At 38.3% G+C, this 23,534-nt stretch overlaps 1 protein-coding gene across 8 annotated transcripts in view; it reads left to right on the forward strand.

Annotated features, from left to right (window-relative positions):
• The window catches only part of CFAP54 (cilia and flagella associated protein 54), a 363,952-nt gene that overhangs the window by 181,022 nt on the left and 159,396 nt on the right, over window positions 1-23,534 (forward strand). For all 8 annotated transcript variants that reach the window (XR_013522378.1, XR_004728978.3, XR_013522376.1 and 5 more), the window contains 6 exons: window positions 262-348; window positions 6,692-6,814; window positions 11,056-11,109; window positions 15,505-15,700; window positions 19,662-19,735; window positions 21,278-21,447. Coding sequence is in view for 2 of the 8 variants with exons in the window: in XM_017976307.4 (XP_017831796.4) it covers window positions 262-348; window positions 6,692-6,814; window positions 11,056-11,109; window positions 15,505-15,700; window positions 19,662-19,735; window positions 21,278-21,447 (704 nt within the window). In the remaining 6 variants the exon portion in view is untranslated. The remainder of the gene's footprint in view (window positions 1-261; window positions 349-6,691; window positions 6,815-11,055; window positions 11,110-15,504; window positions 15,701-19,661; window positions 19,736-21,277; window positions 21,448-23,534) is intronic.

The raw sequence follows: 23,534 nt of genomic DNA on the forward strand, positions 1-23,534 counted from the left end.
AACCTCTTCTTGCTTAAAGAGATGAGCAGCCTAGGTTTGGGGTACCAAATGGCATCTACTGGGAACTGTGAATCTCTGATAGCTTCTTAAAGTTCTGATAAACTTAATGAAGCATGTGCTAGATAGAGCATTTCACTTATATCTAACAGTATGAAAGTAAGTCAATATGTAACATATCCTATATTTAATATTTGGCTAAATTTGATTATTAGGTTATTACTTTGATAAAATATATAACAAAGAGTGTTTTTCTTTTCATAGGTTCTGCCTCTCCTTGCATTGTACCAATATTTTGTTTCTGGAATTTGTCAAGACTTAATCAGAAATCTAGAAGCAAGAATCCTCAAGGTATGTTACAAGCTTTTAAGACATTTGATATTCTTGAACTATTAAGGATATTGTCATGTGTTAGTTTGATTCGGGGACTCATAATAACACACTGATAATAACATGGCATTATACTGATATAAGAAATAACTTGCCCATTATTATAATAAAGTATGAGAAAGAGCCAGTTAGTAAAGTATAGATTATTTTATGCTTGGGCCACAGTAAAGTGAGGAACATGGAACGGAAACAGGAGCATGGAAATAAAGCTCACCCAACACCAATTGACCTGGAAATCACTGCTTCTGAGAGACTGGATTCCTGGTGAAGACCAACTGAATCAGTTTTCTGAAGTTTCTGTGAATTTATTCCTAAGGACTTTTATGGATATCATGGTACACAAGAATTTTTCAATGCACAGGCAATTGAATTGACAAGATCAGATGCTAAATTAAAAGAAATTCTGTAAAAAAAAATTTTGTAATCCAGAAGTCAGTTAAGATTCTCTGCTTTTGAGATTCATGTGCGATTGGCTTGAACACCACGTGGAGTGGGAAGCACCTGGTTCTCTCTGCCCTCTTTCCTAATCACCAATGTTGCCAGCTCCCACTTCCGTTGAGTTTGTTTTATACATGGATCATCTCAATATCCAACAAATGTGCTTCCAGTTCTGTACCTCCTCAACTCTAATATGGAATTCAACCCTATGTTATATTTTACACATACACATACACATACCATATATTCACTCTTTTTTCTATAGTGGACTTTACTAAAAATTAGGAAGACAGGGAAATGTAAGTTGAGGCAAAACAAACAATTTAATATAGAACATTTGGCTTTCTTAAGCTTAAAATCTCTCTTGGCCATCAACTCCTGCTTTTGCCTCTGATTGAATGGAGCAATCAGCTATGGGCCGGTCAGTGTCACAATTGGCTCTAAAAAAACCTCAAAACTTTCATCTGTGGCATTTGCAATTTCTATCCATGGTGTGAATATTCCCCCTATGTCTGACTTCAAGCTGCCAACTAGACATCACTAACGATGGAATAGGGGACAAGATGTGCACAGTCAGCTCTTGCAATTTGGGGTGAGTGAGCTCCAACACCCCACTGGCTTCATGCGTACTTCCGCTTTTGTGGAAATACCCTCTACCTTTTGTCTCCAGATTTCTTCCATTTTCTAATAAGGGAAAATTAGATTTCCATTTGAATTGCTCTTCCTATCTAAACCCTGCCCTGGGGACTATGTTTTCAGACCCAAATAGTTCATTGCATTTTATTTATTTATATTTATTTATTTATTGCATTTTAGGTTTTGGGGTACATGTGAAGAACATGTAAGATTGTTGCATAGGTACACACATGGCAGTGTGATTTGCTGCCTTCCTCCCCATCACCTATATTGCATTTCTCCCCATGTTATCCCTCCCCAACTTCCCACCCCGCACTGTCCCTCCCCTATTTACCTCCCACAGACCCCAGTGTGTGGTGCTCCCCTGCATGTGTCCTTGTGTTCTCATTGTTCAGCACTATTGCATTCTATTTCTAAGTAAAGAAATTCAGAATAATTCTGGTGCTATTAGTGATTTTAACTTGGGAATAAATAATTTGTTACTGACCATGAAACTTTCTGAATCACCCTCTCTGAGTTACTGAACTCTTATGAGTTCTCTTGCTTTTGGATTCTGACACTTTTAAAAGAAACTGCATGTAACTTTTCTGTCTTTTACAAAAGATAATGTTCTCTTCAATATTGCAAAATTCTTGACGATAGGATTTGTACCTTATTCATTTTAATTCCCTGTAGTGTCTTGAGTAATACATTCACATAGTTGAAATTCAGTAATTAACTATTGAATTTAAAATCTGCAGACATTTATCAAGTGCATACTGTCCACTTTTTCTAGTGTTTAATAGTAACTCACCTAGAAAATACTTGGCAGATATTTATTGATTTAACCCTACAACAACATTTATTGAGTACTTCCTATTTAAAAGCACCGTGTTAGTAACTTCAGTCAAAGAAATGTAGCCAATTGTCCTTGCTTATAAGGAAGTGAAAACTAAAACAAAAGACAGGACGTATACCCAAGACCATAATGTTGGCACCTGCCACTCTTTCCTTTCCAAGTGAGTGTGATGAACGCTGTCTCAAGGAGTTTGAAAGAGGAAAAAATGGTTTAGAGTCTTTAGGTTTCACTAAGTACGTAAGATTTAGGCTTGAAAGAGTAGACTTAATGGAGCAGGAGAGAGGAAAAGGGAACATTTCTTAGTAGTGTGAAAGAGAGGTGAGAAAGTGCTGACTCGTTGGGGGGGGCGGGGTGGTTCAGTTACACTAGAGCAGAGGTTTTGAGTAGGCAGGTTGTAGAAGATAACATGAGACTACTAGAGGTTGATGACGTTGAGAATACCAGGGACCTAGTCTTGAATTTCCAACTCTGAAGAGATGAATTGTAGAGGTTGAGCCATGAGAGAAATGAAGAGATTGCAATATCCGAATTGTGTAACACATACAATCTGGTCTGTCATTAAGAGGCAAGAGGCATGAAATGGTTGCAATGATCATAAGTCATCAAGAGGAGATCTAGAGGGGCACCAAAAGACATAATCTGGAACAAAGTGGTTAGATGACTTTTTACAAAAATCCTATTGTTAGCACTTGGTAGCTGTTTTTGTCCTAGAGTAGCATAAAAACCAGAGAAGAACTGTGGACTCAATTCTGGAGAACTGGGTTGGAGAACTAATTATCAAATTTATATAGAATCTTATTTCCTATAATTAATTAATTGTAGAATTTGGATCAGGAGAATGACATCATATCTGGTATCTGGTAGCATTGTCTGGAGTATATGGAAAGCTGGGATCTTACTGGCATGATAGGATTGAAAAGCCAGATGAGGATTTTGACAGAAGCAATGAAAGAAAACAAGTGATGGATCATACAGAGGAAGGGATGACAGCCTTTGTGAGCAGAGTCTGCCTGACCTTTCTGAAGTAAACTGGGGCCAGGGAGTGGGAAGAGAGAAAAGTCATAGTCAGGAAATAACACACAATGATGCTTTTTGACAAATCAAAGAGCAGTAGATCACACTCTGAAGTTTCTGTAGTGCCCTAGAGTCTTTCAGGGAAAGCTGTAAGACCTCTTCATGATCAGCTGGCCTGGCTTTACTTTAGAACTGCCAACATCTTGAAAGATTTATCACTCTTTTCTTTTTTTTTTTTTGAGACAGAGTTTCGCTCTTATTACCCAGGCTGGAGTGCAATGGTGCGATCTCGGCTCACTGCAACCTCCGCCTCCTGGGTTCAGGCAATTCTCCTGCCTCAGCCTCCTGAGTAGCTGGGATTACAGGCACGCGCCACCATGCCCAGCTAATTTTTTGTATTTTTAGTAGAGACAGGGTTGATCAGGATGGTCTCGATCTCTTGACCTCATGATCCACCCGCCTCGGCCTTCCAAAGTGCTGGGATTACAGGCTTGAGCCACCGCGCCTGGCCAGATTTATCACTCTTAACATATCAAACCTAGAAAGGGTACCAATGGTTCTGTATTTGTGTGAGTGAATGGTTGATTCATGAGTAGTTCTTTTTGCTTTCTGGTTTGTTTGTGTTTGCAGTGTTGGTCACCTCTGAAAATATATGTCCATTATTTATTCAATTGCTTTTTCAAATGGTCAGATTGGTATGATAAACTGAAGCCAGAGAGGGTTCCTGTACAGCAATCGTATAGTCAAGACTCAAGGAAACTAACCACATGCAGATATGGGGAAGTGTTTCCTCTTAGGGATAATGAGAAAAATGGTCATTTAGAAACCTGAAAGAGTTTATATGTCTCCCCCAGAGCCTCCTTTGGTATTATATGGCACTGGGGAGATTAGAGCCCAGGGTGTCTTGGGCAAGGACCAAAGTATGCAACTCAATAGACAAGCAATTTTCTCTTTCTTTTTAAAAATATTTTCCTGAATTTTATATTTTATTTTCCAGTTATTATATATCCAATTTCCCACTAGCTCACATTTTTATTTCTTTAAAATTCACACACTCTTGAGATTCCTAAGATAATAATAAATTGGAAACAGAGTATGATGGGTGGACATGCTGAAGATAAATGGAGTTTTCTTTTCCTATATTATATATTTACATGTTAATCTAATTTTGTACTTTATTCTCTGCTTCCACATTTACCCTTCTCTATTCTCTACAAAGTCACTACATGGCTTTCAAAACTTAAGTCAGGTTAGGGCCCTATCCTGTTTAAAACTCTCTAATAACTCTTTATCACACAGGGAATAACACACAAAGTCCCTTCTCTGGTCTTCAGGTTCTACTTGACCTTTCATGGCCAGTATTCACACTCACCTCCTGACCTCCTCCCCTTGCTTCCTGAGTCCTGCCATATGGCCTCTATCCTAAGGTCCCTTTAGCAGATTTTCATGTCTATCTTCTTTTATTCCCTTCCCAAATCTTCTCTTGAAGGTCTCCTTCACAGAGAATTCCTTCCTGACCACAGTCTTGAAAATAGCATTTGTGAGTGCCCTGTATCCCTTTGTATGTTGTGTTATCTTCAGGTGTCACTGAAAGTTAGCTAAACATGCATCCCAATGAAACATAACCTCCAAGAGGGCTTGTACATATGAGGTGGTTCATAAATATGTTGAACGAATGAATGCATTTAAATAATAACTCTTTTTCTATAGTTTTCGGATTGATGATCCTGCTGGATTGTATTCTATACATTATAAAATGTATAGCTGTCAATTGATTAATATTATTAAATATATATATATATTTAAAATTGACAGTGGCCATTAATTATGGGTAGGAAAATTGTTCATTGCAGCACTATTCACAATAGCAAAGACATGAAATAAACCTGAATGCCTATCATCAGTAGACTAGATAAAGAAAATGTGGTACATACACACCATGCAATAATACGCAGTCATAGAATGAGATCATATCCTTTGCAGCAACCTGCACGGAGCTGAGCAGGCCATTATCCTAAGCAGACTAACACAGGAACAGAAAACCAAATACCACATATTCTCACTTATAAGCAGGAACTAAACATTAAGGACACATAAACACAAAGAAGGGAACAATAGACACCGGGCCTGCTTGAGGGTGCAGGGTGAGAGGAGGGTGAGGACCAAAAAACTAACTCTTGGGTACTATACTTGTCACCAGTAGAGGGTCACGACTGCAAATTGTGCAGGTTCTTGGCATTTTGAACAAAGGATTGAACAAAGCACCCAGCAAAGCAAAGAAAGCATGACACATCAAAAGAATGAAAGCAGGGATTTATTGAAAATGAAAGTATACTCCACAGTGTGGGAGCGGGCCTGAGCAGCGGCTATAGAATCTTCTTGGGTCCAGATACCCCCTAGATATTTCCCATTGGCCACTTCATGCTCACCCCATGTAAATGAAGTGGTAGCCCACAGTTTGTCTGATTGGTTGCAGAAAGCAGCCAACCAGTGGCTGAAGTGAAGGTAAAGGTCATACTCCTGTGCAAATATCTGATTGGTTGCAAAAAAGCAGGGTGAAGTTACAAAGTTATACTTGTGTGCAAATGACAACTTGCCTGCAATCAGTCTGATTTGTTGCAGTCAGTCAGTTTCCCGTCTACTGCACAGAAAGGATGGAGGTTTGCAAAGGGAGTAGCCTCTGGTCCTTTTGTTACTTAGGCATGGAAAGTTAGGGTTGTCCTTTCAATTTAGTTCGAGGAAGTTGGTGTGAGACAGCCTTACGTTTCCTACCTCCAGACCCTGTTCTCCTGCGTTGTACTTATTACCCAGGTGATGAAATAATCAGTATACCAAACCCCTATGACGTGCAATTTACCTATATAACAAACCTGCACATGTGTCCCTGAACCTAAAATAAAAGTTAAAAATAAAATTAGTTGTCGCTATGTTGACACATTGTGGAGTTAGTCTACCAGTTTGACTTTCCTCGCTGTGCTGGAGAACATTAGGAGTGCTTTTGTTTTGTTTTTCTTTTAAGCTATACTTAGTAATGGGAACAAAAAATTCATTTTTAAAAACTTTTGTACAGCTATCATATTATAAAAATATTAATATGTTATGGTTGCCTCTGATGAAGTAAACAGCATCTGATAAAGGTCCATTGTTTTGAACAGCCGCCTGCTGTTAGCTTCTTGGTCCATTGCACATGTAAATGGGGATACACATAGACACATGCATCTCCTTCCACTGTGTCTAGTAAACATTAATTCATAATGCATTACCAACATTAAGCAGAAACTTTGGATCTCAGAAAGTTGATGATTTTCTCTATACTTTTATTTTCTAAGTAAAACAAATTGTTTAATTAAATACCTCATTGTTTCCTTTCCTTTACAGATAGAAGTCCTTATAGATTTGAGATTCTTTTCTGAAGCCTTTTATGAGATATCCCAGATTTTCTATGGAAGAAACATGCCTTGTTCAATACCTGCAGGCTATAAAGCTGCTGGAAAAATGAAGGTAACCTGACAATTTGATTCAAAGCAATTTCTTTGCCTGTGAGGGATACATTCCTAAAATGTAGGGAACACTCCCATGGAAGTATATTTACAATCTCTGTTATTCTAGACCTCTTTGTTAAGCCTGGTTACAACTAACATGAGGACTTTATGAGGTTTCATTTTTCTGGGTTGGAAGGGTGTCATGGAGGAGGGAGCATAGTTTTGGAGTAGATTTTTGCAATCAAATTCTGGCTCAGGGATGCTGCATGTTGCTTTTTATTACAGTTACCATGGGCAGTCTCACTAGGCACATCAATCAGCCACTACTACTTAGATTTTGGGTCTAACATTATAATTTCTGGTTAATATTTTTAATCAAAATAGTCTTTCCTTATATCTTATTTAGATCTCTTTGATTTTCATACTTTATACTAAAGTGTTAAGAATGTGTTCAAATTTCTTCTGATTTCTGTGAGGAGAGAACATTCCTCCATATTGTCTAACCTTTGTTGATTTTAGGAGACAGTTTTACCTGGCATGTTTAATTTGCATTTATAAACTGAATAATTGAAGCACCCTTGAAAATGAATACTGGAGTTGACGTTTAAAGCATAACTTAAATCAGAGTGAGCTGTTATTTTCCTGTTTTGGTCTTCATGGTGATCTGGGAAGCACTGGGTGATCATGCTTTAGGCAGATGCTTGGGCCCTCCCAGACCAGCAACAAAGGAAATGGGAGAAGGTAGCAAGTCGGTTTGCCTGGGAGAGAGTGTATGTGTGAGGAGTGAGACTGATAGGCACAATACCAACTGGTTGGATTCAGATTTGGAGGACCTAAAGTAACCTGGGGAATGGGCTATAAGTCTTGAAAACCACTAACATAAGCTGATATTATATTTACATATAGTATGATCATTACTTCAGAGTATTCCCCTAAAATGTACCTTCTTATTATTCTGTATGACTGCTATAGCGTTATAATTTATTGTAATATGGTGTGAGGCTATGCTCAGAAGATCCCAAGAGGGATGTGTATTAGGCAATAGGATACACACATGTACATGGTTATGTATGTATATACATCCATATGTATACATATATCTAGATACCCACAGAATGAGGGAAGAGAGAGAGACTGGAGTCAGATGGTTGACTATTCTGCTCATTTTCTGTGGCGTAAATTAATCATCTTCTTACCTGGATTAAATTAGCAACATTTTCTTGCTTCCTCTTCAGTTAATTACACTTTAATTAGTTGAAAAATATTTTTTGAGTGCTTACTGAATGCAGATGCCATTCCAGGCATGGGGATAGAGCAGTTGAAAGACAATGCAGGGGCTCTTGCTTTCCTGGAGCTTACAGTCCAGTGAGAAAGACAAACACTAAATAAGTTAAGCACATATGTATATGTCAAGTGGTGATACATGGCTGTCAAGGACAATCAAGCAGAGTTGAGGGGATGGAGAGTGACCAGGGCAGTGGGGTGCTGTTATATTCAGGGTGGTTTGGAGAATCTCTATAATAAGCAAGTTTTGAGGGAAGTGAGCCATGGAAAGATCTGAGGGAACAAACTTCCAAGTAGGAAGAGCTGCAAGGGCAGAGGTTCTAAAAGAGATGCTTGCAAGATGTGGTTGAGGAAAACCAAGTAGGAAAAGTGAGGCTGCAATAAGGAGGAGGAGAAAGAGAAGGAGGAGAAGGGACCTACGAGTCAGATCATGTAAGACCTCATAGGGCTTGATAAGGACTGGAATTTCTTCTAAATAAGATGGGAAACTATGCAGAGTTTTGAGCAGAGAAGTGACATGATAGGAATTAAATATGAAAGGACACTGTTTGCTATTTGGGAAGGGGCTGTGGGTGGGCAGGGGTATACATTGGGAGACTAGTTAGGAGGCTGTTGCAGATCATCTGAGTGGGGCATAATAGTGATTGTGAAGGGAGTGAACAGCAGTCCTGTTCTGGATGTGTTGTGAAGGTTCAGCTGGCTGCATTTGCTGATGATGGTTTGGATACAGGATGTATCTTTTCTCCTTTGGAGAAAGGAGGCAAGGAAGAATGTTCAACCTGAGCAACTGGTAGGAAGATGTTTTCATATACTGAGATGGGGAATGCTGCTCCAGGTAGGGGTTGAACATGTTAAGTATGAGATTCCCAGAAGACATCCAGGTGGAGACACTGCATAGGTAGGTGCAGATCATATAGGATCTGGAATTCAGGGGAGAGGTTGGGGTTGCAGGGACAAATTCGGGAACATTACAAGAGAGATTTAAAATCATGGAACTGGATGAAGTCAGCTGGAGATGAGGCAGATAGAGAAAAGTGGAAGTCGGAGGGCTAAATATTAGGGTCATTCACATTTAGAGTCCAGGAGGATGGGAAGAAAAGGGAAACCAGTTGGGTAGGATGAGAAACAAGAGAGGGTTTTCAATGGTCACTGCTTTCACTGGAAAAAATAAATAAAAGGTCAGAAACTAATTTTTACATGTAGATTCCAAACTCCATTTTTATCGACTAGTTTTCATAAGATAAATGTGTGGGTGAATCTATCTCCCAATAGATTCTGATTTCAGATTTCGTATTCTCAAAGTTAATTTGCAACTTTCCGGCTTCAGTTGGGAATTTAAAAAGTGTAATTAAAAGAGGAAATGCATTCAGGATTTATAATTAAAATAGGTGCCAATGTTATTAAGCTGCGGGCTAGTTATTTAAAGAAGGGATTAATGAATTAAGTTTCACTTGTAAAAGAAATAACTGAAAAAATCCTACAGATTACTGTTGAACTTTTCACAGGCCTTTAAAAAAATTTTATTTTTTAACATTATACCCATATTGGGATTCTGCTCTTATCACCAAATCTAAAGTCCCGTTATTAAACTCTCTTTAATTTATACCACCAAGGATTTCCCCTTGGATTCATTTACTTACTTTTCAGTATATTATGGGTAATAAAGAATATCTTCAATGAAGGGAAAAATTTTTTAAACACTTACCAATACTTTTTCAATAAAAGCTATCTGTGATGTATTGTTTTTTGGGGGGGTTCCCTCAAAAGCAGATCCTGAGACTAGGATTTGGGGACAATAGTGTCTTTGGGAAGTGATTCAAGGAAGTAAGGTAAGCAAGTAAGAAAGCTAGACTGGGAAGTGGGGAAAACCAATCCAGAGAGCACGAATGAGAAGGTCACTCATATGGGTAACTGGGGCTCTCAGAGAGACTGGGTAGAACACATCTGTTATTATTTGGTAAGATTTGTTCCCTGCACTTCTAGCCTTTGCTGAACATTATTATGGCCAGGCAAAGAGGTACAGGTGCTGCTCACAGTACATCTACCTGTGAGCAGCCTGTCCATGGAAGCGGTTGGCAACTTCCTGGTGACCAAGGGGGATGGGGGAGGGGCAGAGGACATCACTGTTGGATTTTACCAATGGGAACTTTTAAAAAGGGCCTTCTGTACCAAGAGAGATGCATCCTACTGGACATGTCAGTCTCCTATGGCAAATAACCTAAATATTTCCCAATGCAACATTATATTTAGAGCCAAATATGATAACAAGTAATACACCAAAAAAAGGGAAGAAACAACCACAAATATTTATTCTGAATAGCCACACAATTTTATCTCAAATGGGTAAAGATGTTTTTAAGTGATAATACTCAATGTTGTTAATAGTGCAGTAATTCTGACATTTTCATACAATGTGGGTGGGAGTGTAAATTGAGCCAGACTCAATTTTCTCAGAATATTCATATCTCTTGACCCAGAAATTCTGCTTCTAGGAATCTGTCCTAAGGCAACAATCAGAAATATAGACAAAATAGTCATCAGTGTTATTTAAACTAGGGCTGAATGATGGAATAATGATGGGGAAGTAGCTCCCTGAGATGTCCAGCAATATGAAGGAGGGTATTAGGCTATATTCATGGGATAGAATATCACCTACTAGTTAGACTGAAGTTTACAAATAACGGTATGGAAAGAAAATTATGATGCAATATTAGTGAACATGGAATATAAATCTATTTTTTTAATTTAAAAAGTGCATCAAAAAGAAGTAGGAAAAACGACTATACATTATATTTCTTAAAGGAAGTTGACTTATGTATGATTTTTACTTTCTTTATACTATGTCTTTTCTGACTAGAGTGTATATTACTTTTTCAATAAAAATGATTAAAATTATTTTAGAACATATTGAATGTTTTATTTAAAAGAATACTCAAATAATCTTGTTCTTGCTGTTACTATTTTGTATTTTGATAGCTATTTCAATCATTTGACTCAGGGAAACCTCTTACCAGTAAAGAAAATATACAGGTAAGGATAATAATATTTTATAAACATGTTTTTCTAAGTGTGGATAATTTTTGAGTCATTCTAATCTATTTGGCTGATATACTCTTTGATTCTGAAAATCTGCTATATAATATTCTTTTTTTTTTTTTTTTTGAGACAGGGTTTCACTCTGTTACCCAAACTGGAGGGCAGTAGCACTACCATGGCTCACTGTAACCTCGACCTCTTGGAACTCGGTGGTCTTCCCACCTCAAACTCCCGAGTAGTTGTGAACACAAGAATGTGCCATCATATTTGGCTCATTTTTGTATTTTTTTGTAGAGACAGGGTCTCATCATGTTGCCCAGCCTGGTCTCAAACTCCTGGGCTCAAGCAATCCACCCTCCTTGGTCCCCCAAAGTGCTGGGATTACAGGCATGAGCCACCTTCTGGCCTTCTTTTCTATTTTTAGTAATGAGGTTTTATCTCAAAATTCTGAGATTAGAGGTAGGACTGGATCAAACTGATCTGGTTTTCAGGTTGGGCAAATAGCCGTTACTGAATCTATTTCTCAATTACGGATGTGTATTTAGTTTGTTCATCTGGCTGTGTGTGCCAAGAATCTCTAAACTTAATATTTATCTTGATTACCTAGAAAGTAATGACTGACTTTATAAGAAAAGGATTTTCTGCATTTTGCCATAGCCCACATATGCAATAGTTTTCACTCATACTATTTTCTTCCCAGCACTGAGATTGTCTGTGAGTCAGTGGTTTGGAATGTTTTCATTTGGCATTTCATAAGCAGCTCCTCTGGTTTCCCAGTATCTTTCACCAAAAGAGGATTCGACTGCCCATCTAAATATGTGAATAGTAGTATGTGAATATTTTGAAATAATAATTTAAAAAAATCTTAGGGGTATTGACAGTCTGTCTCTACTAGAAAATGTGAGAGCAGCAGAGCTGTGGCACAACCATTGCTAAAGGGGGGCTATGGATGGAGAAGGAGTTCATAGAACTAGGTGGCAGTTAATGCAGATAGATGCACATGCTTTTTATTTTTTTAACTGCTGGGAACAGCATTAAGCAAGATATATATTTTTAATTAAATAATTTTGAGAGATATTTCCTCAAAATTGCTTTATTTTTGTCTTCCATAATTTTAATAGGAATATATCTAACTTTTATTAAATGTAATCTTATTACTTTTCTATTACTGTGCATTTTATTCCACAGAGTTCACTTTTAATTATCCTTCAGATGATTCATTGTTTTTTTCTTTTTCCTAAAAATTTGTTTTAATTTATAAGCAATTTGCCTGAACTCATATTAGGAAGATAGAAATACATATTCATATTTCATTTTAGTGTTCCAAGACCTTGGGATATCTAAGAATATTTATTTCTTTTCCATCTTAAATGCCAGGGCATCCTAAAATACTTTCTTAGGGAGTGGTTTTTGGTATAAAAAGAATGTCTGTCTGATGATTTCTTCTTATGCAAAAGGAGACTAACAATATAATGGACACTCAGTTTCTATTAGCTAATTAGTTAAAACAGTACTGTTGGTCTGCTTAAGACTCTTCAGAGTACGCTTTATTTTTAATTTTTTTACATAAAGGGAAAGAAGGGAGTGTTAAATAGTATTACTAATTAATCTTCTTTTGATCCTCAAGTGTTTGTGTGTAATTGTCAAGGCTCATTAAATCACTGTTTGCTGTGGAGAGAAAAGAGAAGAGAAACCTTCTCCCAACCAGTCTGACGTTTCATGCTTCAAGCTCTTCCAAACAATGGAATTTTTTTTTGTTTACATAAGGCAGATAGTTTTTCTTCTTTTCTCCCCAAAATAGATAGCCCCAACATCTGCCTTATATATTAATTCTACAAATAAAAACAAGAGTCTATTGTGTGCAAGGCAAGAGGCTGCTAATCAACATTAGTTCTGATGCTGTCAATCAACATTAGTCAATCAACAATACAGACAAACTCTGAGCTCTTATGGAGCTTGTATTTTAATGGGCAAGACTAGTAATAACCATGATATATAAGTAAATATATAATAAATATGTAAATTATATAGTGCTTTAGAAGGAGAACCATGCTATGGGAGAAAATAAATGGAGCTATGCATAGAGGGAATTGAGAGCATGGGGCTATGTTGGAGATGGCAATTTTAAATGGGTAATCAGGTTAGTCTTTACTGAAGTGGCTTTTGTGAATAGACCTGAAACAGCTAACGGTGCAAGTCATATGAAATCTGGAGAAGGAACAATCTAAAAAGAGGGAAAGGTAAGTGCAAAGGCCCTGAGTCAAGATTGCCTAGCTTGGCGAGGGACATCTAAGCCAGTGTGGCTAGAGCTGGGTGAATGATGGGGAGCAGTAGGAGATAAGGTTAGAGAGGACAAATTGTGAAGGGATTGTAGGGCCATTGTAACTAGGCTATTACCTGAGCAAAATGAAGAGCCACTGGAGGCTTTTGAGCAGAAGTATGTCCTGATGGATTTATGCCATAAAGGGATTACTTTTCCTAATCCCTTGAGCCCACCATGTGCCAGGTACTGTTCTGATGCTGTCAATCAAACACATTAGGCAACCACAATACAAATTCCCAAACCTCAAAGAGCTTGCATTTTGTGTGTCTGTGTGTGTGCTGGAGTTAATGAGTTGAGAGATGTTGAGTTTGAGATACCTGTTAGGCATCCAAGTGGAAGAGTTGAGTCAGAAGTTGATTCTGTGAATTTGGAGTTCAGAAGAGAGGTTAGATTTACAGAGAAGCTGTGATTTCATCAGCCTTCAGATGAACCTAAAACCATGAGCCTGATTAAGATCACCTAAGGGGAGGGAGTGAGGAGAAAGGAGAGCAGGGTTCCAGGACAATCCGATATTAAGAGGTATAACAGCAGAAGAGGAAGCAGCAAGTTGGTTTAGTAGGAGCTGCGATTTTGCTAAAGAAGACAGAAAAGGAGAGGCCAGTAGGATAAGAAGGAAACCAAGGGAGTGTGGTGGCCTGAAAGCCAAGAGGAGAAAGCATGTTCAGAAAGAGTGGGTGATCAGTAGTATCAAACTTTGATGATGAATCAAGTATAATAATTCACTGAGTCTTAAACATGCATTTTTTTTACATTTAATGTCTCTGAAATCAGAATCCATTTTACAGTTGATGGCATGTGACAGTTTAATTGGCATATAAAATAATGACATCAGATCAGAAGACTGATAGTTGAACATTGGATTTAGCCAAGGGCAGGCCATCAGTGAACTTGACCAAAGGGTTAGGATGTAGGGATGGTGTGGGTTTAGGAGCAAACGAAAGTATAGAAACTAGAATTCTTTCAGAGTGTTACTGTGAAGAGGAGCAAAGAACAGGGTAGTGGCTGGATGGGGAAGTTGGGATACAGAGAGTTTTTGGATTATTAAAATGGAGGAGATGAAGCATGGCTGTGTGCTGATAGGAATGTTTTTGTAGAGAGTGGCATATTTATGATATAGGAAAGAATGGCTGAGTAGGCCATTGGAGGAAGGAACAATGGCCTAAATGGTGATGCTAGCCTTGGGTAGCAGAAAGGAAGGTAGAGCTGTGGGGGGCAGATACTCAGGTGTGTGAAACAGATGGAGAAGCATGCTCTACTCTGACTGCTTAAGTTTTCCTAGTGAAGTGGAGGAAGCAAGGTCACTGGCTGGGAAGAGAACAGGGAAGGAAGAGTTAGAATTTAGAGGAAAGAAAGACGTAAAATGGTTGTTTAAAAAAGAGAGTGAACGGACTGACAAAATGTCAAAATATTATCAGGCAGTGCTGAGGTTTGGTTGGGTACTTCACATGGGACTGTTTGTGTGGTTTGCCTGATTCTCTCCAGCCTTTATCCACCACAGGAATGCAGGCCCTAAGAGAGCTCAGTGTTGGATTTCAGAGTTGGAGCTGTGATTTTGCTAAGGAAGTGTGTTTGCTTAGGTGAGGACCCAGGAGGTTGAGCGTGTATACGGGAAGGGGTTCTAATGATTGACCATGGACTCTAAGCAGCGTAGGGAGATTGCTTGTCTGCCCATTTTTTCCTTTTCCTGTAGTAGTAGCCCTGATTACTCACACTATAGGAGAGTGGCCGATGTGTGTGGTGTGGCTAATGAGCTTTCAGTTTGTCTGTTTTGTTAAAGTATCCCATCCTTCACTCTGAGCACCAGGTTTACTCAGCCACAATGGCAGAGCTGGCCTCATGAGGCACAGGTCGGAAATTGGTGGGGAACTACAGAAGCGTTGTTGAACTGTTGAGATGGTTCTGATGTTACATGGCTCTCTCAATAGAACTCCCATTTATAATATCCCATGCCCAGCCCTATATCCCTTCATCCAACACCAAATGTGGATTGCAAAAGAATGAAGCTAATAATACCTGAAAAAAATTTTTCTCTAATTTGCTCTTTTTTCTTTTTTTTCATTTTTTAGGCAATTGATGAATTAAGAAATAAAGGCTTGCCTGCCATTCTGGTTACAATTGGCCAACCGCATCTCTTAAATAAGTTTTATTTTGTTAAAGCATACTTTTTCCTAAGTGTGGCTGCAACAATAAATTGTGTCCCAGAAAATAAACTGCAAACAGTAATTACTGACAGGAGCAAACCAAACCTACCAAACTTGAAAGGTAATTGTTTTATTTTTTGCTTATTTCCCTTTCTCCTTCCTATCCCTAACTACACTCACTGCCCCCACTAATCTATATAAGTGATCTAGTTTATATTCCTCCACAGTTTTCTCTATGCTCATATAATGAACACTTATATACTTATGTCTAGGTGTATGCACATATATATATCCATATTCATATACTGTATATATAATGCACTATCATATATTTACACATAGATGATAGAATTTATAATTTATTAACATAATTATAAATATATAATTTATTAACATAATTATAAATTTATAATTTATTATATTTGTAAATATGCCATTTTGTAAATAAATTATAAATTCTGTCATGTATGTGTAAATATATGATAGCGCATTATATTTTAAAATATTTGCATCTGGTATTTCCCATGCAGGAAAACGTCACTGAAATCACTCCAAGTCTACTGCTTTGCTTTGGTCCACTGTATTGACTGTATAGTATTCTAGGCCATGAACATCCCCCATGAATGCTCCTTGGAAACAAAGTGCATGTGCACCAGTAGAGGAAAGGCTGGATAAGAAGGAATGTGCACCTCCATTGCTGCACATGCACTTTGTTTCCAAGGAATATTGCTGCCGTGCTGCATTCCCACATGGCATAGTGTATCTTTCTATGGGGCATATACCCCATGGATGGGATTTATGGGCCATAGGGTAGTTTCCAATTGTATTAGAGGTTGCCTTAAAAATAGGTGATTTTCACTATTCAGTATGACGTTAACTGTGGGTTTTTCATAGATATCCTTTATCAGGTTGAGCAATTTCTCTGCTATTAGTTTATCAAGTGATTTTTATCACGAAAAGGTGTTGAATTTTATTAAATGCTCTATCTGCATCTATTGGGGTGATTGTGTGGTTCTTGCTTTTTATTCTATTGATATGGTGTGTTACATTAATTGATTTTTGGATGTTTAACCAGCCTTACATTCTTGGGATAAGTGCCACTTGATCATGGTTTATAATTTTTTTTATAAAATTTCACTCTTTCGTCCAGGCTGGAGTGCAGTGGTGTGAGCTTGGATTTAGCCAAGTGCAGGCCATCGGTGAACTTGACCAAAGGGTTAGGATGTGGGAATGGAGTGGGTTTAGGAGCTTGGCTCACTTCAATGTCTGCCTCTGGCTTCTAGTGATTTCCCTGCCTAAGCCTCCCAAGTAGCTGGGACAACAGGCACCTGCCACCATGCCCAGCTAATTTTTTGCATTTCCAGTAGAGACAGGGTTTCTATGTTGATGAGGCTGGTCTCAAACTCCTGACCTCAAGTGATCCGCCTGTCTCTGCCTCCCAAAGTGCTGGGATTACAGGTGTGAGCCACTGTGCTTGTCCTATAATTCTTTTTACCTGTTAGATTCTGTTTGCTAGCATTTTGTTGAAGACAATTGCATTCATACTCAATAGACATTGGTCTGTTGTTTTTCTTGTAGTGTCTTTGTCTAGTTTTGATATCAGAGTAATACTGAGGCCTCTAATTTAAAATGTAACTTTCACAATTCAGGTATGATGAGACCAACAGATCATATGACTGCCATTGAAAACAGTTACAGTTTCCAAGAGGAAGAGTGTGGCACACAGCAGTGGTAGACGGGCACTTGGGAGCTAGGCTGTGTCTCAGGAGGCAGAGGACAGTGGGAGGAAAACGTGAGCAAGAGCTTTTATTGTGGTTGCTATGCAAGTGGATAGGTAAGGCAGGGTGAACAGACTTAGTATCTGAATAATTTTATTTTAAATAATTTTAGAGAGCCCTGGAGGGGGGCTAACCATAGCCAAGACATGGAATCAACCTAAGTGTCCAGCAATGGATTAATGGATAAAGAAATATGATTAATGAAAAATATGATTAAAGAAAAATGAATTAATGGATAAAGAAATATAAAGAGACTTAGACTCTCTGGACTCCCACACAATAATAGTGGGAGACTTCAACATCAATATTAGATAGATCAATGAGACAGAAAATTAATAAGGATATTCAAGACTTGAACTCAGATCTGGAACAAGTAAATTTAATAAACATTTATAGAGCTCTCCACTTTAAATACACAAAATATATATTCTTGTCAGTACCACATCACACCTACTCATAGGTTTAAATGAAATATTGATCGGCCATTATTTAGCATAATTAATGGCATAAAAGAGGTTTTCAATGCCCATTTTTAAAATAAAACAATATTCCTGTTCTCTCTCCCTCTTTTTCTTCCTCCATCTTCCTCTCCTTCATTCCTTTTTTTCTTTCTTTCTCCCCTTCTAAAAAAAAAAAAAGAAAAAGAAATATGGTATATATACACAATGGAATATTATTCAGCCATAAAAAAGAATGAACTCCTGTCATTTGTAGCAACATCAATAGAACTGGAGGACATTATGTTAAGTGAAATAGGATATGATTCTTAATTCTCTGTTTTGTGCTACTGATTTTCCTGGCTTCCTGTGTTAATAAAATAGTTAATTTGATTTTATAACCGAAAAATATCTATTACCTCCTATGTTATTTGAGAATTGAGAATCTAACGGTGAAAATAAACACAAAAATACTCTCTTAAAACTTGTTATGCCTGGGTGCGGTGGCTCATGCCTGTAATCTCAGCACTTTGGGAGGCCGAGGCGGGTGGATCACGAGGTCAAGAGATCGAGACCATCCTGGTCAACATGGTGAAACCCCATCTCTACTAAAAATACAAAAAATTAGCTTGGCATGGTGGTACATGCCTGTAATCCCAGCTACTCAGGAGGCTGAGGCAGGAGAATTGCCTGAACCCAGGAGGCAGAGGTTGCAGTGAGCCGAGATCGCGCCATTGCATTCCAGCCTGGGCAACAAGAGCGAAACTCCGTCTCAAAAGAAAAAAACCACAAAAAACAAAAAACAACTTGTTATGATAGAAAAATACAGTAAATCAAATGAATAAAGGTATTGTGGGTTACATGGTAATGAGTGCTTTAGAAAGCAGAAAAGCAAGTCAGAGAGTACAGGAGTAGGTGTAATTTGAAATAGCGTTGTCAGGAAGAGTCTTACTGAACAGATGATATTTGAGGACATGTCTAAAAGAGGAAAGGGAATGAGATGTGAGTTTCTGAGGAAGCATATTCTAGGTAAAGTGAACAAATACTGAGACCCTGAGATGGGTGTGCCCCTGGCATGCTTGAGGAACAGCTGGAGCCCAGTGTGGCTGAAGCAGAGTGAACAAAGGTGAAAGTTCTAGGGAGATGCTGTCAAGGAGATAACAGAGTGATTATGGAAGGCTTTGAAGGTCATAATAAAAAGATTTGTCTTTTATTCTGAGTGAGTTGGAACATCATTGGAAAAGTTTTAAGAGGAAGAGCTAAAAGTTTCTAAAGCCTAACTCTGGTTTTTGTATTGAGACTAGGTTAGGCTATGGGGTTAGGGTACTAAAAGGGTGAATAATTGTGGAGTATAATCATATTTCTTTTTAGAAGGCTATTGAATTATTCAAGTTAGAGCTTATGATGGCTTCAATAGGAGTAGTAGCAGTGGAGGTGGTGAGAAGTAGCCAGATTCTGGATATGCCTTGAAGGTGGAATCAAAAAGATTTGAAATGGAAGACCAGAAGGTCACTTTGGGGTGTGTAATCCCAGCACTTTGGGAGACTGAGGCAGCTGGATCACTTGAGCTCAGGAGTTCAAGACTAGCCTGGGCAACATCTTTACAAAAAACCCCATCTTTACAAAAAATACAAAAATTAGCTGGGTGTGTTGGTGTGTGCCCATTGTCCTAGCTACTCAGGAGGCTGAGGTGAGAAGAAGGCTTGAGCCCAAGAGGTGAAGGTTGTAGTGTGAGATTGTGCCACTGCACTCCAGCCTGGGTGACAGAGCCAGACTGTGTCTCAAAATAAAATAAAATAAACCTAAAATTAATATTTAAACTAACCATAGATATCCTTGGTCCTTCCCAAATTTTGTGTCTTTATAGAGATAAACTCAAAAGATGATGGAGGTTCATTTTATCATCTTACGAACAATGAGGTCACTCTTAGCATGCTAAAGGTAAGTTTGAAACTGTTTTCAAACCATAGTAAGTTAGTTACCAAAATGCAGTATTAGTCCCTGGATGGGCCCGCTTTCAGAGTCATGCTTTCTCTTGTGAGAGCAGTTACCTTTTCTTGCATAAGAATGGGTTGAAGTCAGAGATGGAGTTTACTCCTCATGAGAAAAGTGAATGTCTAGTGGTGTCAGGTTTTGACTTCATAACCTGATTAAGGTGCTTCAGAAAATATGATTCATTATTTTCTGAATAGTGGTGGGATATGAGTATTCCATGGCCTGTTTATCATTTCCCAATAATAGTGATGACAATGGCAGCAACAGCTTTTGCATGACTATTTAATTTCTATAACTTTATGATGTAGGTAGTAACCATTTTTGAACTGTGCTGTGCTGAACCATTAGAAAACTGAGGGTTAGACAGTCTAAGAATTTGACTAACATCATACAACCAACAAAATACAGATCCAGGAGAAGGACTACATCTTTTTGATTCAAAATCTATGTTCTTAAACATTATACTAAATTACCCTAATATTTCTATAATATTCACTGCTCTGCACAAATGCATTTTTAGAGGCCTGTCACTTGAAAGATGGGTCTTTATCTTCTGCCATGTCAGGTTGTTATTTACTATTGATTGTCTACTGTAAAATCTCATTATCTTCACATTACCAACTAGGTGACCATACTTTAACTTGAAATACAGTTGGTCTGCATTAGTCACAGATTCTATGTTTGCTAATTTGCAGATCCGCTGAAATTTATCTGTAATCTGAAAATCAATACTCTTGGCACTTAGTTGGCTATCCGTGAACACACACAGAGCATAAAAAAATTTGAGCTGCCTGATGCACGCATTCCCTGCTGAGATGAACAAGGAGATGCTCTGACTTTTTGTTGCCACCCTCGTACTGTAAACAAGTGTCCTTTTCATGATCTGTTTATTACCATGCCCTTTGCATTTTTGTCAATATTTACAATGACCCTCCAGCATAGTGCTAAAGTGCTGTAGAGCATTTCTAAGTGTAAGAATGCTGTGGTGTCCCTTATGGAGAAACTATGTGTGTCAGATAAACTTCCTTCAGATATGAATGCTATTGGCTGTGAGTTCAAGGTTAGTGAATTAACAGTATACTTGAAATATACTGTTATATATCCTTAGCCATAAGCACACATTGAACAAGGCTATGCATTGAGCAGTTAATGAAAATGTTGTGACCGGAGGCTCTGAGGTACTTTTCTCCATCTCCCCGAGGAGCAATGCTTCAGTATCCAGTAATCGGTGTTTGCAGCAACATAACCAGCTGTGTCTACAAAAAGCAGTCACTGTCATGCATGCTTATGCTTGCTTTTACTTTCCTTTTCATTTTCTTTTGGCTTTTTCCTTTTTGCTGAATTCTCTTCTCTGATGATTAAGTACAGAGTTCCTTTTTGGTCTTCCATTCATTGTTACTTTTCACTACATGAAAAATATTTGCTAAAGAAGGAGACATCATTTGTATTATTTTTGAACTCACATGATGTATGGTATCCTTTCCTTAGTCAACTTTACTAATGGAAGCTGAGGACAGACTAAACTTCCTTTTGTCGGAGGTGGAACATCCAGGGCTCAAGACCCTGTCTCAGTGCTCTGTTGGCGAGCTGGAGATTGTGGTGGAGGCCAGGCTTCAGCTGGCTGCAGTTGCTCTGCAGAGGCACCGGGCCGCATACAGGTGCGTCTGTCTATGCACCGGGGAGGGATACCTTGGAAGAGTTTCTTCACCCTAGTTTGTTAAAGGGACTTAAGTTTTATGTAAGTTTTAGAAATTCCTATATCCATAGCATACTTGGTTTTTATTAGTTAGGGAAGTTTCATACGTGATTACACTTAAAATTATAGTTCTGGCTGGCCATGGTGGCTCATGCCTTTAATCCTAGCACTTTGGGAGGCTGAAGTGGGGCAAATGACTTGAGATCAGGAGTTTGAGACCAGCCTGGCCAACATGGTGAAACCCTGTCTCTACTAAAAATACAGAAATTAACCAGGCATTGTGGGGGCGCCTGTGATCCCATCTACTCGGGAGGCTGAGGAAGGAGAATCACTTGAGCCCGGGAGACACATGTTGCAATGAGCCGAGATTGCACCACTGCACTCCAGCCTGGGTGACAGAGCAAGACTCTTGTCTCAAAAAAAAAAATATGGTTCTCAACAAAGCAATTATTTTATGAAGGCACACAGCTGGGTTGTTTAATTTCAATGTAGAATGAACAAATTAGCAATGCTTTGATTTTTTTATACAGTTTAATTTACTTTTTAAAAAGACCAAACCTTTTTACAAATAAAACCTATGGAGTGATTTTTTTTCTAAAACATTGAATTAAAATATTAAAAAACTCTTATTTTGAAAAAGTAACAGTTTTTGCATCATATTGCACTGAACTATTAAGCTGTTGTAGGTGGCTGATTATTTAAATGTGCTGTGGTTGTTATTGTCAGCTCTTTCATGTAGTTTGTTCATCGATTTATTTATTTAGTCAACCAGTATCTGTTAACTGGCTCATTGCCAGGCCCTGATCTAGGCACTAAAGATTTAAAGATGCATAGAATACAATTTATGTATCCATATGCTTACAGATATATAAGCAGTCAGGCAGAGTGGTAAAAATAATATTATAGTGATTTTTTTCATATTTAATAATATGGAAATCTACATTCAAGAATTTCCCCATGCCATTTGTGATAAACACTTCTATCATGAGGTCCTCTGACACATTCAATAATGATTCATCTAATAGTGATTCAATAATGATTCATTTAATAATGCACAAATTTCTTCTCATTCATTAATTTATTTAAAAATAATTTTGTGCACCTACAATGTGCTAGGCACTGTTCTAAGCTCCTGGGATAGATCAGTGGCCCAATATTCATATATACAATCTAGACAAAATATCCCTATATTCTAATAGATAGTAAACATGCTGTCAATAAACTATGAACACAGTTTAAATTGCAGAGTGTGGACAAAAATGACAAGTGCTATGGAGAATATAAGGAGTAGAGGTTGGAGGGGGAGGTGTTACCATTTTAAAATTGTGTAATAAAGAGTGTGACTCCATTTTGATGTTCAATGGCTGACAGCTTTTAATCCTGACCACTTCCCTTCTTCTGTCCCTCGCTTGAGCAAGCAGATAAGAAAGCCCAACTGTTCCTTTGGTTGGTGTTAGTGGGAAGTTTAAACCATGTAAGTCCCGGCCCACGTGCAGGAAGTCTTGCCCCAGTGCCACTTACCAACCACCATACAACTCCTAGCCAGTCTCTCTTCCTTGCTCTCTGCATACGTTTTCCTACCTGTTTGGGAATGTGCGCTGATCTTCTTGGAAGATCTCATTATGTGAGCAGTAGTCATACCCTCTTGATGTGGGTGTGTGGGAAATCAGTCTTGACATCTGAACCACATTTTGGGTGGTCAGGACAGCTTCATTGATGAAGTGACATCTGAACAAAGTACTTAAATGAGGAATTAACCATGAAAATATAGAGAAAGTGTTACAGGCCATGGGAACATGCCTGATACATGTTTGAGGGACAGCTCAAGGTCTCTTGTGGCTTGGGTGAAGTGAGTGAGGGGCAGAGTTGCAAGGGAGATCTCCAAAGAGGTGACTGGTGGATAAAGAGATTATAAAGGACCTTTTGGCCGGGTAAAGACTGACTTTTACTCTGAGTGAAGTGGGAAGTCACTGTAGAGTTTTGACCAGAGGAGTGATATGGTCTGATTTTTGTCGTAAAGGGATGGCTTTTGCTGTTAGGAGAATTGAT

The sequence above is a fragment of the Callithrix jacchus genome, chromosome 9 (assembly GCF_049354715.1).
Source record: "Callithrix jacchus isolate 240 chromosome 9, calJac240_pri, whole genome shotgun sequence".
Lineage (NCBI taxonomy): Eukaryota > Metazoa > Chordata > Mammalia > Primates > Cebidae > Callithrix > Callithrix jacchus.